Source organism: Eschscholzia californica, unplaced genomic scaffold, assembly GCF_041429995.1.
Source record: "Eschscholzia californica isolate CP2 unplaced genomic scaffold, dmEscCali1.0.p SCAF_4, whole genome shotgun sequence".
Lineage (NCBI taxonomy): Eukaryota > Viridiplantae > Streptophyta > Magnoliopsida > Ranunculales > Papaveraceae > Eschscholzia > Eschscholzia californica.
In genome coordinates this window covers 45,553,658-45,569,528 of record NW_028238461.1, presented here as the reverse complement: position 1 = coordinate 45,569,528, position 15,871 = coordinate 45,553,658, and the positions used below count along the sequence as shown (strand labels likewise).

At 38.2% G+C, this 15,871-nt stretch overlaps 1 protein-coding gene and 1 long non-coding RNA gene across 2 annotated transcripts; both read left to right on the top strand.

The window, feature by feature from the left end:
* Positions 1-3,556: 3,556 nt before the first annotated feature.
* LOC147545135 (auxin-responsive protein SAUR21-like) lies at positions 3,557-3,835 on the top strand. The gene has a single exon (XM_086635802.1). The coding sequence runs from the start codon at positions 3,557-3,559 to the stop codon at positions 3,833-3,835; it is 279 nt and encodes a 92-aa protein (XP_086491928.1).
* Positions 3,836-9,877: 6,042 nt separating this feature from the next.
* Positions 9,878-13,837, top strand: LOC147545134 (uncharacterized). Its single transcript, XR_015223281.1, has 2 exons — positions 9,878-11,312; positions 13,200-13,837. It is a non-coding gene; the product is annotated as an uncharacterized LOC147545134 (long non-coding RNA).
* The last annotated feature ends 2,034 nt before the right edge of the window (positions 13,838-15,871 follow it).

Here is a 15,871-nt window from a genome sequence, read left to right as displayed (position 1 = left end):
TTCACCTATGACCTGTGTTGCATCCTTGTCCTTGTATAATACATCTTCATTGAAGGTTACATCCCTGCTCCGGATTGCCTTGTGACTTTCATAGTCCCACAATTTATATCCAAATGCATCACCTCCATAACCAATGAAAATGCATTTCTTTGCCTGTGGCCCTATCTTTTTCCTTTCTGTAGGATTAAGATGAACATAAGCAACACATCCGAAAACTTTCAAATAAGAGAGGTTTACCTTCTTGCCGGTCCAAACCTCTTCTGGAATCCTCATATCTAATGGACTGCTGGGTGTCCGATTGATTAAGTAAGCAGCCGTTTCTAAAGCTTGTGCCCAAAAAGCTTCAGGCAACCCGCATTGCAGTCTCATGCACCTTGCTCGTGCATTTAGCGTCCAATTCATACGCTCAGCTACTCCATTCTCCTGTGGTGTCCCTGGGAGCGTCCTCTCCGTACGTATCCCATTAGTAGCACAGAGCTGTAAGAATTCCTTCCTGTCATACTCACCACCATTATCTGACCTTATACATTTTAGCTTCAGACCAGTTTCTGTTTCAACCAATGCCTTCCATTTCTGAAATGCATCAAACACATCAGATTTATGTTTCAGAAAATAAATCCATACCTTTCTCGAGTGGTCATCGATGAAGGTAACAAAGTATTGAGCACCACCATGAGAAGGGACATCAGCTGGTCCCCATACATTTGTATGAACCAAGTCCAACTTTTCTTTTCTTAAGCTTCTGCCGCCTCTGTTGAAACTCACCCGCTTTTGCTTTCCCAGAACACATTCTTCATAAAAGCCCATTTCTACAGATTTTACCTCCGGCAAATGACCCGCCGAATGCAGAATCTTCATGTTCTTCTCACTCATATGTCCCAACCTTTTGTGCCATAGTCTAACATCTTCAACACTGCTAGCCACTGCTAGAGTAGGTCTTTCTGAAGCTCGGTAGAGAGTAACATTTCGAAGTCCTCGAGCTAATACCATAGCTCCTTTGGTCACTTTCCAATTTGTCTTAGAAAAGTGAACCTCACAGTCGTCGTCACAAACTTGGCCCACAGAAACCAAGTTCCTCGTCAAATTTGGAACATGTCGCATATCTTTCAGCTTCCACGTCGAACCATTGACTTTCACGTTCACATCACCTACACCGATGATATCACATGCTTCACCATCACCAAGGAAGACTTGGCCAAAGTTCCCTTCCTTGTAAGAGGTTATGATCCCCTTATTTCCTGTAGCATGGAAAGAAGCTCTTGAGTCTACTATCCAAGACTCGTTCATACCGTCCTCGGAGAGTAGTAGGAAACTCTCGGTGATCACATTGTTGTCATTAACAATGAATACTGCATCGTCCTCTGCAGCTGCAACTACATGGACCTCTTGATCACCCCTGTTTCCCGTATTGTTAGCACCCTTTCTTTCTGGGCAGTCTTTCTTCATGTGCCCTTCTTTATTACATGTCCAACACACACCTCTAGGTCTAGATTTTGATCTCCCCTAGATTTACCTCTAAATTTACCTTTAGATTTATCTGAATTTTTATTAAAATTCCTGCCTCTATCATATTGCATGCTTAAGACGGATCCTGAAGAAGAGCTAGAAGCGGCGTAGCCTCGTTCTAGTCTCCTCTCTTCTTCACCGAGTATCATAGCCGTTACATTTTCTAGCATTAATTTTTCATTACCCGCCGAGTTGCTTATAGACGTCACAGCCGTATCCCAACTCGACGGTAATGATGATAACAACCTTAATGCTTTAACCTCATTCGAAAATGTAATGTCAACCTTAGAAAGTTGGGAGATAATTGATTTAAACTTTCCAAGGTGAGCAGATACTGTCTCGCCTTCATTCATTTTTAAATTAAATAATTGTTCACACAACATAATTTTACCTGAGGCTGACGACTTCTGATAGAGTCTCTCCAAAGTGTCCATTAAGTCCTTTGTTGTAGATATTTCTTCGACATTGTTGTAAACTTCCTCCGTAAGACACCTACGGATCACGCCAACACACTTGCGGTCAAGAATAGCCCATTCTTCATCATCGAGTTTACCCTTCTTATCCACTCCATGTAATGGAGCATGAAGATCTCTCTCATATAAATAATCCTCCATCTGTGATTTCCAATATGAGAAATTTTTACCGTTGAAAACCCGAACCCTTGCAACGTTATCTGATTTATCATCCATAGTTCCAACACCGATATAAACACTATTCACGACGAAAACACTATTCACGCCGGAAAACACTATTCACGTCAAAAACACTATTCACGTGAATAGTAACTCCGTCCACCGACAACAGAAAACTTCAGCAATTCCTAACCCGGAAGCTCTGATACCAGTTGTTGAGAAAAATAACCACTCCTTATAGGTGATCAGTCTACTTAGAGTTTTTCTCTATGCGGAAAACCAGGATCTTGGATGAAATGGTGAATAAATAGAAAATAACCACGAAGCAAATGAAGAATAATGACACACAAGATTTATAGAGGTTCGGAGCAAGTCCTACGTCCTCTTTCAGCCGCACCAAGCAAATCCACTATGAATATGAAGTTACAACTTACCCGAGTTACCGTACACAAAGTCTAGTGTACTCCCCGGTTACAATATCTTATCACTACAACTCTCACCCTCACACACTCACTCAACTCTCTGATCTCACACTCTTTCTCACTCTCTCACTTATCAAGGAGACTTGAGAAAATGGGATGATGAATTGAGAATGAAGAGTGCCTATTTATAAGCTCTTCTTTGCCCGTAGGAATTGAGAGCATTAATTGTTGGGTAACAAAAGTCTTTCACCACCATAAATTTAAACAATTTCCTCCTTAAATCCAGGGAAGAAATCAATTCAAAGATTTTCTTCCTTCCATCTGAAAAACAGGAGCTTCATTTCAACCACATTTAATTCTCACCACCTACTTGACTATTTGTTCATTGACCCCACATATAACACTCTTGTCATAATGATGGTTGATTTTTTTTGGCGACCACTTATAGTGACTCTGTTCCAATGCTACCGAGCACAACAATAAGTGCGACCGTGACATGGAGCCACACATTATAATGGTGATTGGCAAGTGCTGTTGAAAGGTCTAGCCTTGAGTTTGAATCATCAACACTCTATGGGCCTACTTTCTTTTCACCTGCTATACAAATAGATTTGGAAATCAAGGACAGCTCCATGTGAGCACTTAATGCAATTTGCTGAGCACAAGTGAGTAAAAGAAGGTCAGAATCAGGTTGGGGCATCAGTTGTAATATATCTCAAGTCATGGTAGGACACAATGTGTTTAGTACAGCTATGAGAAAGGAAGCAATGGCATGTGAGTACCACATCACATATGACTCCTTATAGTTTCTTTACCACTCAATTCATATCAACAACTTCATATCTTCTTTCTCTCTCTCATCATCCATTCTTCTATATATACACACATATTGTGAAGTGTTTGGCATCCAACACAAAGTCTTCTTATCTGCAACTCAACTCATTTGAGAAACTTAACTCATTCTTCATTTTGTTCTTAATTTATTTTCTTGTGATAATGGGTATCCGTCTACCTTCAAAGTTACTTCGACGGTCTTCTTCATCCAAAGGATCAAATGATATCATCCCTAAAGGATACTTCACAGTTTATGTTGGAGAAACTCAATACAAGAAGAGATTTGTAGTTCCAATTTCTCACTTGAGTCATTCTTCATTCCAAGAGCTCCTAAGTCGAGCAGAGGAAGAATTTGGATTTGACCATCCTACCGGTGGCCTTACAATTCCTTGTGACGAAGACACATTCGTGGATCTCATCTCTCAATTAAATGCCTTATAATTTTAGTCGAAAGGGACAATCAAATCTCTCTAATTTTGTAACTTTAGACATTGTAAATCTCTTGTAAATATTTATACTTTTGTTTGAAATCAGAGAGTTAAAGGAATGAAATGGATACATTATCCGTTAACTATTAAAATTCTGCTCTTCTTTTAATTCTTATCTTGCCTTCATTGTTGTAGTTGATGTCAGTGGCGAGGCCAGAAAATTTTATGAGTGGGGGCACTTTTTCGTTATAGTTAGTGAAAGAATTTCATATGAAGATATTTCATAGTACTTTTGATTTATAACAAGTAATCTCTAATTTTCTCATCAATATAGTCTGGGGATCTTTCTCCCAACTAGATTCCAAACAAATATTAAAATAAAAAAACAAAGGAAGGGATAAAGAGATAGTGGTGAAGATTAAGTAAACGATGGTGGAGATGATGAAGAGGAAGTGATCATAATGGAAGAAAAAATGAGGATAAACTTTTCTTTCTAATAACATGTCTACTATAACAAACGTGTAAAAAAACAATCTTGAAGTCGAAAGTACAAGTCACTGAAAAATCAGACATAATCAAAATTAACAGAATTGTTTAGAAAATTCATCATCTTTACGAAACCGTTTTTATTAAGTTGGTCACTTTGAGGAGGTCAAAATTTAATTAGTTCATTTAATAAGAACCAATTTTAGGCCAGGCGTAAATAGTAGACATTCTAGGAAAAAAATGTAAGTAGTGGAAATTCTAGAAAAAAAAAGTGTTGTGTGTGTGGGTCGATCCCAAGACCTCCGCAATGTAATCCACATGGTTTACCGATTAAGCTAGAGAAGATTTCTATTTAAAAAGCGGAACTATAGATACATAATATAATGGCAAGTGCAATTTAACACATTCGAGCCGCATTAGGGTCGTGGGGGCACGCGCCCCCACGGGCCCCTATGTGGGCTCGCCCCTGGTTGATGTTCAAATGCATAGTACTAAGGCAGTGTAGTATGTACTCCTACTGAAGTCCAAACCATCCATATTAACCAAAACAAATTTTTTTTCAAAATGACGTGGCAAGATTCTTTTCAAACTTTGACTGAATCTGGACCGTTCTCTTTATGAGCGAATTATGTTTTAACAATCAGGTCAGTCAAACTTTGGAAAGAGATTTGTCACATCATTTCGGCAAAAAATTTGTCAATTTTTTTTGTGAACTTAACTGTCGCAAAAGTATAACCTCCATTACTCGGAAAAATAGGAACTATGAAATTTTGGCTTTCGATTCAATATCGGACGATTAGGGGATGTCCAAGAAGACAGTGAACATCAGTCCAATATGGTAGATCCACCCTAAAATCCCTCTGCTCCAAAACCTGGAAGAATTACTGACAATAACAAGAAAAAGGTAGCATTTTATTATTTTCTTTAGTATTATGTCAATTGCAATGAACATTTTCATATGAAATCCCTTTCGCCACCACTTTGGGCGACGGTTTTGCCTCACTTTTGCACTGTTTTGCCGTCACTTTTGGTGATGGTTTCTCGTCATTTTTAGGGAGATTCTCCCTGACGCAGCGAAAAATAATAAAAAGCCTTAGAACTCCGTCTAAAAACTATAGAACCGAAACTATAAGAAGAATACTAAAATACTGAATTTTATATTAAATTGAATGACTGAAACAACTCCTAGACCCTCTTTATATAGGCCTAGGGTTTCCTAATATTAGTCCAACTCAAATAGCAACTCCAAAAAAATAAAATACTAGAATAGCAGAAATCCTAAACTGAAAACAATTCTCAAAAATAGGAAAAAAACTAGTAAAAGTCAGTTTTGAGGCCCTAAACGATGAAATTTGACCCTCAAAGTGGGAGGGTTGTGGCGAAGCGACAAAGAATGAGCAGAACGCTATTTCGCACCATCCCTCAAAATTTCGTTCAATTCCGACACCCGTGGCTTCGGTTTTGGCCGTTTTAGTCTGTCACCTTTAAACTTAGCCGCATCTATTTCTTCCATGTATTTTTCGCCCAATTCCTCTACATCAGTCTCCTCCACTTGGAAAGAACTCGACCCCGAGTTATGGTTAGGATAAAGGGGTGTATCTGGATAGAAGGTATCAACCACATTGAAGGTATTTGAAATTCCCATGTCTTCAGGAAGATCCACGACATAAGCATTGTCATTGACTTCTTTAGAATCTTGCATGGACCATACTTCTTAGGTTTCAACTTATTATACTTGCCTGCAGGAACACGCTCTTTTCGTAGGAAAATCATCACATCATCACCCTCCTCATAAACCTTCTTTCGACGATGTTTATCAGCAGCTGCTTTGTTCTTAGCATTAGTCTACTCGAGGCGAAATCGCACTTCGTCGTGCGTTGTCTGAATTTGCTCAGCCATGTTTTCTGCTTCTACACTAACTCCCATTCCTTTAGGTAACTTCGCTAAATCCACAGCTTGATTAGGAGGCTTCATGTAAACGACAGAAAAGGGAGTTCTTCCAGTAGCACTATGCACTGCATTGTTGTAGGCAAATTCTGCTTCAGGTAATGCATGATCCCATTGCTTGGGTTTATCTCCACAGATACATCGAATCATGTTACCTAAAGTTCAGTTTGTCACCTCTGTCTGTCCATCTGTTTGGGGATGAGCTGTAGTACTTCTTTTTAAAGAAGTGCCAAACATCTTTCATAAGGTGACACAAAAATGGCTAAGAAACTTTGAGTCTCGGTCCGAAGTAATCGATTTAGGTACTCCATTTAGTTTGACAACTTCGCGAAAAAACAATTTTGCTATATGGGTAGCATCCGAAGTCTTCCTACACGGAATAAAGTGAACCATCTTCGAAAACCTGTCGACGACCACAAAAACTGAGTCTACTCCCCTTTGTGTTCGAGGAAGTCCTAACACAAAGTCCATGGATAAATCCTCCCAAATAGTTGCTGGAATGGGGAGGGGCATGTAAAGACCCGTATTTTGCGCCTGACCCTTTGAAACTTGACAAACATAGCACTTCTGAACGTAATTACCCACATCTCTCTTCATCTTTGGCCAAAAGTATCGACTGGATAAGCTATGAACTGTTTTATCTCTTCCGAGATGTGCCCTTAATCCACTAGCGTGTAACTCGCGGATCAAACTTTCCTGTAGGGATGTTTTGGAATGCATAAGTTGCTGCCATTAAATAGGTAACCCTCTGAAATAAGATAATCTGTCATTGGTTGACCTTCCTTACACTTAGCCCAGATTTCTTTGAAATCATCATCGTCTCCGTACAACTCTTTTAATACATCAAAACCCACAACTTCTTGTGTTAACGTTACCAACAGTGTGGCACGCCTACTAAGTGCATCAGCGACTCTATTTGTTGCTCCTGATTTGTGTCGAATAACAAAGTTGGATTTCTGAATAAAAGTGGCCCACCTGATGTGCATCTTGTCAACTTGCTTCTGACTGTTGATGAATTTTAGGGCTTGATGGTCTGAGTACAGGACAAACTCGTTCGGGTACAAATAGCAACTCCCTAAAGGATACTTCACAGTTTATGTTGTGAGTTCACATGGGTTATCGTTTTAAATGACTGGTTCTCATGACATCTCTTGTCATAATGATGGTTGATTTTTGTTCGCGACCAATTATAATGACTCTGTTCCAATGCTACCGAGCACAACAATAAGTGCGACCGTGACATGGAACCCTACATTATAATGGTGTTTGACAAGTGTTGTTGGAAGGTCTAGCCTTGAGTTTGAATCATCAACACTCTATGGGCCTACCTTTTTTTTCATCTGCTATACAAATAGATTTGGAAATCAAGAACAAGTCCATGTGAGCACTTAATGCAATTTGTTGAGCATAAATGAGTTAAAGAAGGTCAGAATCAGGTTGGGGCATAAGCTATAATATATCTCAAGTCATGGTAGGACACAATGTGTATAGTGCAGCTATGAGAAAGGAAGCAATGGCATGAGAGTACCACATCTCCTTATAGTTTCTATACCACTCACTTCATATCAACAACATTGCCCCACTAACATCTATCTTCTTTCTCTCTCTCATCCATTTCTTCTATATATACACAGAAAATGTGAAGTGTTTGGCATCCAACACAAAGTCATCTTATCTGCAATTCAACTCATTTGAGAAACTTAACTCATTCTTCATCTTCTTCTTAATTTATTTTCTTATTTAAGTGATAATGGGTATCCGTCTACCTTCAAAGTTACTTCGACGCTCTTCTTCGTCCAAAGGATCAAATGAAGTCATCCCTAAAGGATACTTCACAGTTTATGTTGGAGAAACCCAATTCAAGAAGAGATTTGTACTTCCAATTTCTCACTTGAATCATTCTTCATTCCAAGAGCTCCTAAGTCGAGCAGAGGAAGAATTTGGATTTGACCATCCTACCGGTGGCCTTACAATTCCTTGTGAGGAAGACACATTCCTTGATCTCATCTCTCAATTAAATGCCTTATAATTTTAGTCGAAAGGGACAATCAAATCTCTCCAATTTTGTAACTTTAGACATCGTAAATCTCTTGTAAATATTTATACTTTTGTATGAAACCAGAGAGTTAAAGCAATGAAAAGAATACATTATCTGTTAAATATTAAAAATTCTGCTCTTCTTTTAATTCTTACCTTGCCTTCATTGTTGTAGTTGATGTTCAAATGCATTGCACTGAGGCACTGTAGTATATGGAAAAGGGACTTCTGAATTTCAAAGTTCAAACCATCCAAATTAACCGAAATAACTGTCGCAAAACCATAACCTCAAAAAGAGGAACTTCGAAATCCTGAATTCCAATTCAATGTCGTACGATTAGAAGATGTCCATAAAGACATAGTTTACATCAGTAGAATATGGTGGATCCACCCTAAAATCAGTATGCTCCAAAACCTTGCAGAATTACTGACAATAACGAGAAAAAGGTGGTGTTTTATTGTTTTCTTCAGTATCATGCCTATTGCAATAAATATTTTCGTATGAAATCCATTTCGCCGCTACTTTGCGCGAGGATTTTGCCCCACTTTTGCAATTGTTTTGCAGTCACTTTTGGTGACGGTTTCTCGTCATTTTCAGGAGCTTCTCTCATCCCCTCCTGTGATGGTCCTACCAAACTTTTGCGACGATGGTCTGCTCCCGAATCCAGGGGTGCTTTTGCCCTCCTTGGAGGTACTTTGGCAGCTGATTGTGATGGAAGTACGACGACGACAACATTTGGTTAGTGAAAATGCAGTTTGTGAGTTTGAGTTTGCGGTCGTCTTTTCCTTTAGATTTGCTTGTTTTGAAACAATCAAAGAATACATTCAAAAGAACACAATGGATGAGCAATCTTGTGTCAAGCTATAGATGGAAAAGGTGATGCATCAGTTTATTCTAAATCCATAAGTAGGAAGGCGAATTTTCTTCCATTCATTTCCCTTTAGTTTTCACTCAAGGGAGTGATTGCAGTTGTATATTTAGACCTTTGTAACGCCCCAAGCCTTAGCAGTTGCCGATATTGTCCCCGCTTTAACCACCTATGCCCAAGCCCACACGGGTACGGAGTTTTGTTCTTGGCGAAGGCACCACAAGCCCACCCAAAAGGCCTCGGTGGTTAAAGCGGGGACAATATCGGCAACTGCTAAGGCTTGGGGCGTTACAAAGTGGTATCAGAGTCGAGGACGGCTCTTCGCTGAGGGTGGGGGATTGTAATAGTCCCACATTGCTCACAAGAGTGTCCAGAGACTGGGCTATATGTGTAAGCTTAAGCTTAGTAAGTACCGAGGCCTTTTGGGTAGGCTTGTGGTGTCTTCGCCAAGGACAAAACCCCGTACCTGTGTGAGGTGGTTAAAGCGGGGACAATATCGGCAACTGCTAAGGCTTGGGGCGTTACAAAGTTGTAACACCCCTATTTTCTATATATATCAAATTAGGTGGAAATAACAAAACTCTTGGTCAATTTGGAGTTGGGCCTAATATGAAGAGTAAGTTAGTGTGGGCTTGAGCATCATAAAATATAAGTGGGTTAGAAGGAAAACTAGGGTTGCTTGAGTTAATTATATAGAAAGGGGTCTAGAGCTCTTTTTGTGGATCTAGAACAAAACTTAGAGAGAGAAAGAGAAATGGTATTCTTTGGAGAAGATTTTGATGAATAAGTTGAAGAAATCTATGTATTGTTTATGTTATGGTTAGTATATCTTCTTAATCCTCAACAAACCACTCTTAGTGAATGAAGAATGGATAAAGAAGAAAAGAGGTAGAGATGGAGTTCTCTAGAGAGAGAAAGAGGCATGATTGTGGTCTTGATGTCATCTAAGGCAAAAGAGGTAGATTTCTTATCTCCTAATTCTTTTGTAGGCTTTTTCAATTGATTCCATGATAGGTTTAGTATTGTTAATCACATAAAGTTCTATAAAGGATGATTGAATGATTTAGATATTAGTTCTATCTTGAATTCCATAAAATATCTATATAAGACAATGTTTTGGTCTAACTTCAAAATTAGATCTAGATTTATTGGTAACGAATCTAGGTGTCTATATTATATGGTTGGAAAGGTCTGTTTGTCTACTTTCTAGTGGTTCAAACGGTGAATTAATTGGAGTTCCGAACGAGGAGTTACAATAGTTTTCGTACGAGGCATCAGAGCAGTCCCTACTGTATTTCTGTCTAGATTAAAAGTAAATCTGGTATTGATTGATAATGAATCTCGGTGTGTATATTATATGTTTGGAAAGGTCTGTTTGTCTACTTTCTAGTGGTTTGAACGGTTAGTTAATTGGAGTTCCGAGCGAGGAGTTATAATAGTTTTCGTACGAGGTGTCACAGCAGTACCTACTGTATTTCGGTGTAGATTAAAATTAGATCTGGTATTGATTGGTAATGAATCTCGGTGTGTATATTATATGGTTGGAAAGGTCTGTTTGTATACTTTCTAGTGGTTCAAATGGTGAGTTAATTGAAGTTCCGAGTGAGAAGTTATAATAGTTTTTGTACTAGGTGTCGATATAATCTCCAATGAGCGAATTGATTGAGATAATTCACATGGTTTCTATTCTGTAAGCAATGTATTTTCTAGGTATATGATACCTTATATTGGTGAGTCTATATTCGTTAACTATTATTGTTATTTGTTTGTTTGAAGTTGTGATCCACGTGAGGATCTATTATGAGCATCATCCATTTTGACTTGCCATGTGTTGTTGGCTTGAATGGTTTGGTAAACTTGTTTGTAATTCTATATTAGAGCCAATGTTTGTGGTGTGATTCTATTATGATGCTATTATGTGTGTGATGCGATGGATGTGATGGAGGGTTGAATGAGTTTATGTGGTTGGTTCGACCCTCTCTACCGAAGGTGATGTAGGTATGGAGCGTATGGGGTCGGCGCTAACACAATGGATGACCTTGTGGGTCACACTCTCATTCGACTTATGTTTGTTGTATGATGCTATTACGTGTGTGATGTGATGGAGGGTTGTATGAGTTTATGTGGTTGGTTCGACCCTCTCTACCGAAGGTGATGTAGATTGTTGCGGAAGCGTAAAAGTAATGGAATCCACCATTGTAATCAAACTAAACTAATGAAATAAAGCTGATGAAATAAAGATAAAAGCGATAAAACGATAAACTTGATTAATAATAAACGATAAACTTGATTAACAATAAACTTGATTCATAATATTCTCTGATCTGGTTAACAAAGACAGACTAAACTTCTCTTATATAGAGATTGTACTTTCCTAGATAGACTCAAAGAAGGAAATAAGATAACTACTAATAATACTTTCCTTGATTGCTAAGACTCATAATTATGGAAACCCTAAATACTTAATTATAGAAACTACGCTAATGTAGCTTCTTGACCGTGAGGCCCACTATCACCATGGCCGTGAGGCCCAATAGGAAGATGGTCTCCATCATACTCCCCCGCTGCGGAACAACTTGCCCCCAAGTTGGTGTTGTCATAAAGCGGATCGTCCAAGTAATGAGGATATATATCAGCGATGTTGAAGGTAACTTCGGCGACGAGTTTGAAGGCAATCCTTAGTTCCCACTTTTCACGAAAATTGCCGAAAATTCGAAGAAGAAAAATATTGACAATATCACCAATTATAATGTGAAACATATATTACCAAGATACTCGCAAAAGCATTACCAACGTAGATACGTCTAGTAAATTGCGACATCGCCCGTCGTCTTTTAGTTTGACGAAAGATGTCACATATACAACCTGTCTTGTTCCTGGAAAAACAATGGATGGCCATGAAGATTGGTTTGTATGATTCTTTGAAGTTGAAAGCCATGAAGAAATCAATGGAGGAGAAAGTATTTTATGATTCGACACAACTAATTCGTCTCCCGGAATCATATATGGATCAAACAACTTATTCGAGCTTGTGTTAGTCAGTTGAATTTCTTCTTCTTGATCTGTCTCATCGAAATTTTCTTCCTCCATTATTGAAAAACTAGGATTTTTTTTATCAAAAACCTCTCCTTCAATAATATTGACCATGGTAGTCGAAGGAATTTCGGATAATAATTTGTTCGATTGGATTTGAGATTCTATAAAAGATAAGTATTCATGTAAAGGGAGAAAAGCATATCGAAAAATACTTTTCACTTTATTCCAATCATCTACGAACGATTTTCCTTCATTAACGAGTCTCCATTGCATCTCGTTGTATTTTTCATACACTCTTGTAGACAAGTGTTGTTCAAGAATAAAAACCTTATCTTCATCACGAACCTCGTGGTTTATAAACCAATCTTCCATCTGTTGAATCCAAAAATCTATATGATATTGATAATCAAACATAGGAATTTTGGAATCGACATTAATTTTGTTTTGATCTTTTCGATCAACATAGAGTTGTTGTGCATCTCTTAAAGGATCCCAACCTAAACGCGGAAGATTATTCCAACAATCAAGATGAGAAGTATTTAAAAAAAAATTATCTGTTCCCAGATTCTTAAAGCTCTGAATACCAGCTGATGTAGATTGTTGCGGAAGCGTAAAAGTAATGGAATCCACCATTGTAATTAAACTAAACTAATGAAATAAAGCTGATGAAATAAAGATAAAAGCGATAAAACGATAAACTTGATTAATAATAAACGATAAACTTGATTAACAATAAACTTGATTCATAATATTCTCTGATCTGGTAAACAAAGACAGACTAAACTTCTCTTATATAGAGATTGTACTTTCCTAGATAGACTCAAATAAGGAAAACAGAAAGTCTGAAAATCACTAATAATACTTTCCTTGATTGCTAAGACTCATAATTATGGAAACTCTAAATACTTAATTATAGAAACTACGCTAATGTAGCTTCTTAACCGTGAGGCCCACTATCACCATGGCCGTGAGGCCCAATAGGAAGATGGTCTCCATCAGAAGGTGATGTAGGTATGGAGCGTATGGGGTCGGCGCTAACGCAATGGATGACCTTGTGGACCACACTCTCATTCGACTCATGTTTGTTGTATGATGCTATTACGTGTGTGATGTGATGGAGGGTTGTATGAGTTTATGTGGTTGGTTCGACCCTCTCTACCGGAGGTGATGTAGGTATGGAGCGTATGGGGTCGGCGCTAACACAATGGATGACCTTGTGGACCACACTCTCATTCAACTTATGTTTGTTGTATGATGCTATTATGTGTGTGATGATGGAGTTGATGGAGGGTTGTATGAGTTTATGTGGTTGGTTCGGCCCTCTCTACCGGATGTGATCTAGGTATGGAGCGTATGGGGTCGGCGCTAACACAATGGATGACCTTGTGGACCACACTCTCATACAACGTGGACACCAACTTGTCATATCATTCGACGAGAGTTGGATGATTGTGTCTTTGACATAATATTTTGTTGACTTAATCGTCAAGTTAGGGTTCTATAAAGGTCTATCTTGGTGAATAGTGTGATCTTTTTATATCTATTGAAAAAGAGAAAGATTATTATCACGAGAGTTAATATTGGATTAGAATACGAGGACGTTGAAAGCCTAATAACCAAGAACATAAATTACTAATTTTCTACATGCGTGTGGTAAATCTCGTTGTATTATGTTAGTTGTCACGTTAAATTGCAGATAACGCCAATAATGAATATGAATGAAATACTTCCTTGATTGGGGATTGAGCTTGCCTACCCGAGACTTAGGTTTGAGGAAATCTACTGCAGTTGGGTTTTAACCCAGCTATTTCGTTTTTCAGGTATTGATTGTGCATTCATGGTAGGCGTCGCTCGTGGATCCAGTTTGAAGGTCTCAAATCTTCGATTTCAAGGCGGCTTGAGATTTGGGATTTGGGGCGCTACACTACCTACTCCAATAAAAATGAGAATAAATGTGTTATATTTGCATCTGAGAATACGTAATGCCACATGGGAGAAAGGTGACGCTTTCGCATCCAGTTTCAGCTTTCATATCAGTCACTTTACAACACTCATTCGGTCACTTCAATGGTGTTTTTTTGGCACTATTGTTTTTAACAGTAGATTTGTACCTTGGTCTCTTCATGCCTCATGGCTTCATCTTTTTATGGAATTCTTGCCAATGCTTCACAGGGCATTTACGAGCACACTTTATCGTGCATTTCAACTGTACTATTGCACATAACTTTCAATCATCCTACCATTTACGGGGACACTTTATAATGCATAAACTTTCGTACGTCTCCTATGAGGTATTTGTTTGATTTAGTGGACAGATGCAAATTAAATTGTCACAACAATCGATTATGTCCAGCCTAACAAAATAAACCTTACTTGGAACTTAGAAAATGTTATATTCAGAACTATTTCGAGAAAGGAGTTAAGGAGGAAATCTGCTGAATTTAGAGAAACACTAAAATTTAAGAAATAATCAAGCTTTTGTTATGTTATATTACAATCTCTTTGCCAAGGAAAAAAGGCAATTGAGTTTTACTAGTTCAGACAAATCTATTAGTCAATCTACTTATGCTTTAGTCAACTCTTGAACAGGTTGTCTTAAGGTTCCTAGCTATGTTAGTCTTCTTGATCGACGAATCTCTTTTTCATAAACAATTCAATTGAGAAGTGAGGTTGATGAAGTCGTCTTGGGTACATGGAATGGTAAGACCACCAGTTGGATGATCAAATCCGAATTCTTCCTCCGCTCAACTTAGCAATTCTTGGAATGAAGGATGGTTCAAGTATGATATTGGAACTACAAACCTCTTCGTCACTTCGTGGGTCTCACCAACATATACACCAATATGACCTTTTGGGATGTCGATCGTATCTTGATGTAGTAGTCGTTTACCTATAAAAGATTTTTCTCTAAGGAAATTCTTCGTTTGAATAATTCTAGGCAAATAGAAACCCATTATTTTAGAAGAAGAATTCAAGCTGTAAGAGATCTAAAATAAAAGGTTATTGATAGAAGAAGTTGAGACTTTACAACAGAGATGAGTTTGGAGATAAAGAGTCACTTGAATCTCCTTTTATATCATTCTGGCCTGTAGTAGGGTATAGTTAGTTGTGAGTTCACATGGGTTATGCTTTTAAATGACTGGTTCTCATGGCATCTCTTCTCATAAAGATGATTAGTTTTTTTACGCAACCAATTGTAATGACTCTGTTCCAATGCTACCGAGCACAACAATAAGTGCGACCGTGACATGGAGCCATACATTATAATGGTGATTTGCAAGTGTAGTAGGAAGGTCTAGCCTTGAGTTTGAATCATACACACTCTATGGGCCTATTGTTTCTTCACCTGCTATACAAATAGATTTGGAAATATAGGACACTCCATGTGAGCACTTAATGCAATTTGTTGAGCACAAGTGATTATGGTAGGACACAATGTGTTTACAACTATGAGAAAGGAAGCAATGTCATGTGATTACCACATCACATATGTCCCCTTTTAGTTTCTTTACCACTCACTAACACCCCAAATTAACTTCTCCATCTTCTTTCTCTATCTCATCATCCATTTCTTCTATATATACACACAAAATGTGAATTGTTTGGCATCCAACTTAAAGTCTTATCTGCAACTCAACTCATTCTTCTTAATTTATTTTCCTATTTAAGCGATA

What these genes read in the sequence shown, in the direction of transcription:
- LOC147545135 (XM_086635802.1), top strand. Translation starts at nt 3,557, where the DNA reads ATGGGTATCCGTCTACCTTCAAAGTTACTTCGACGGTCTTCTTCATCC.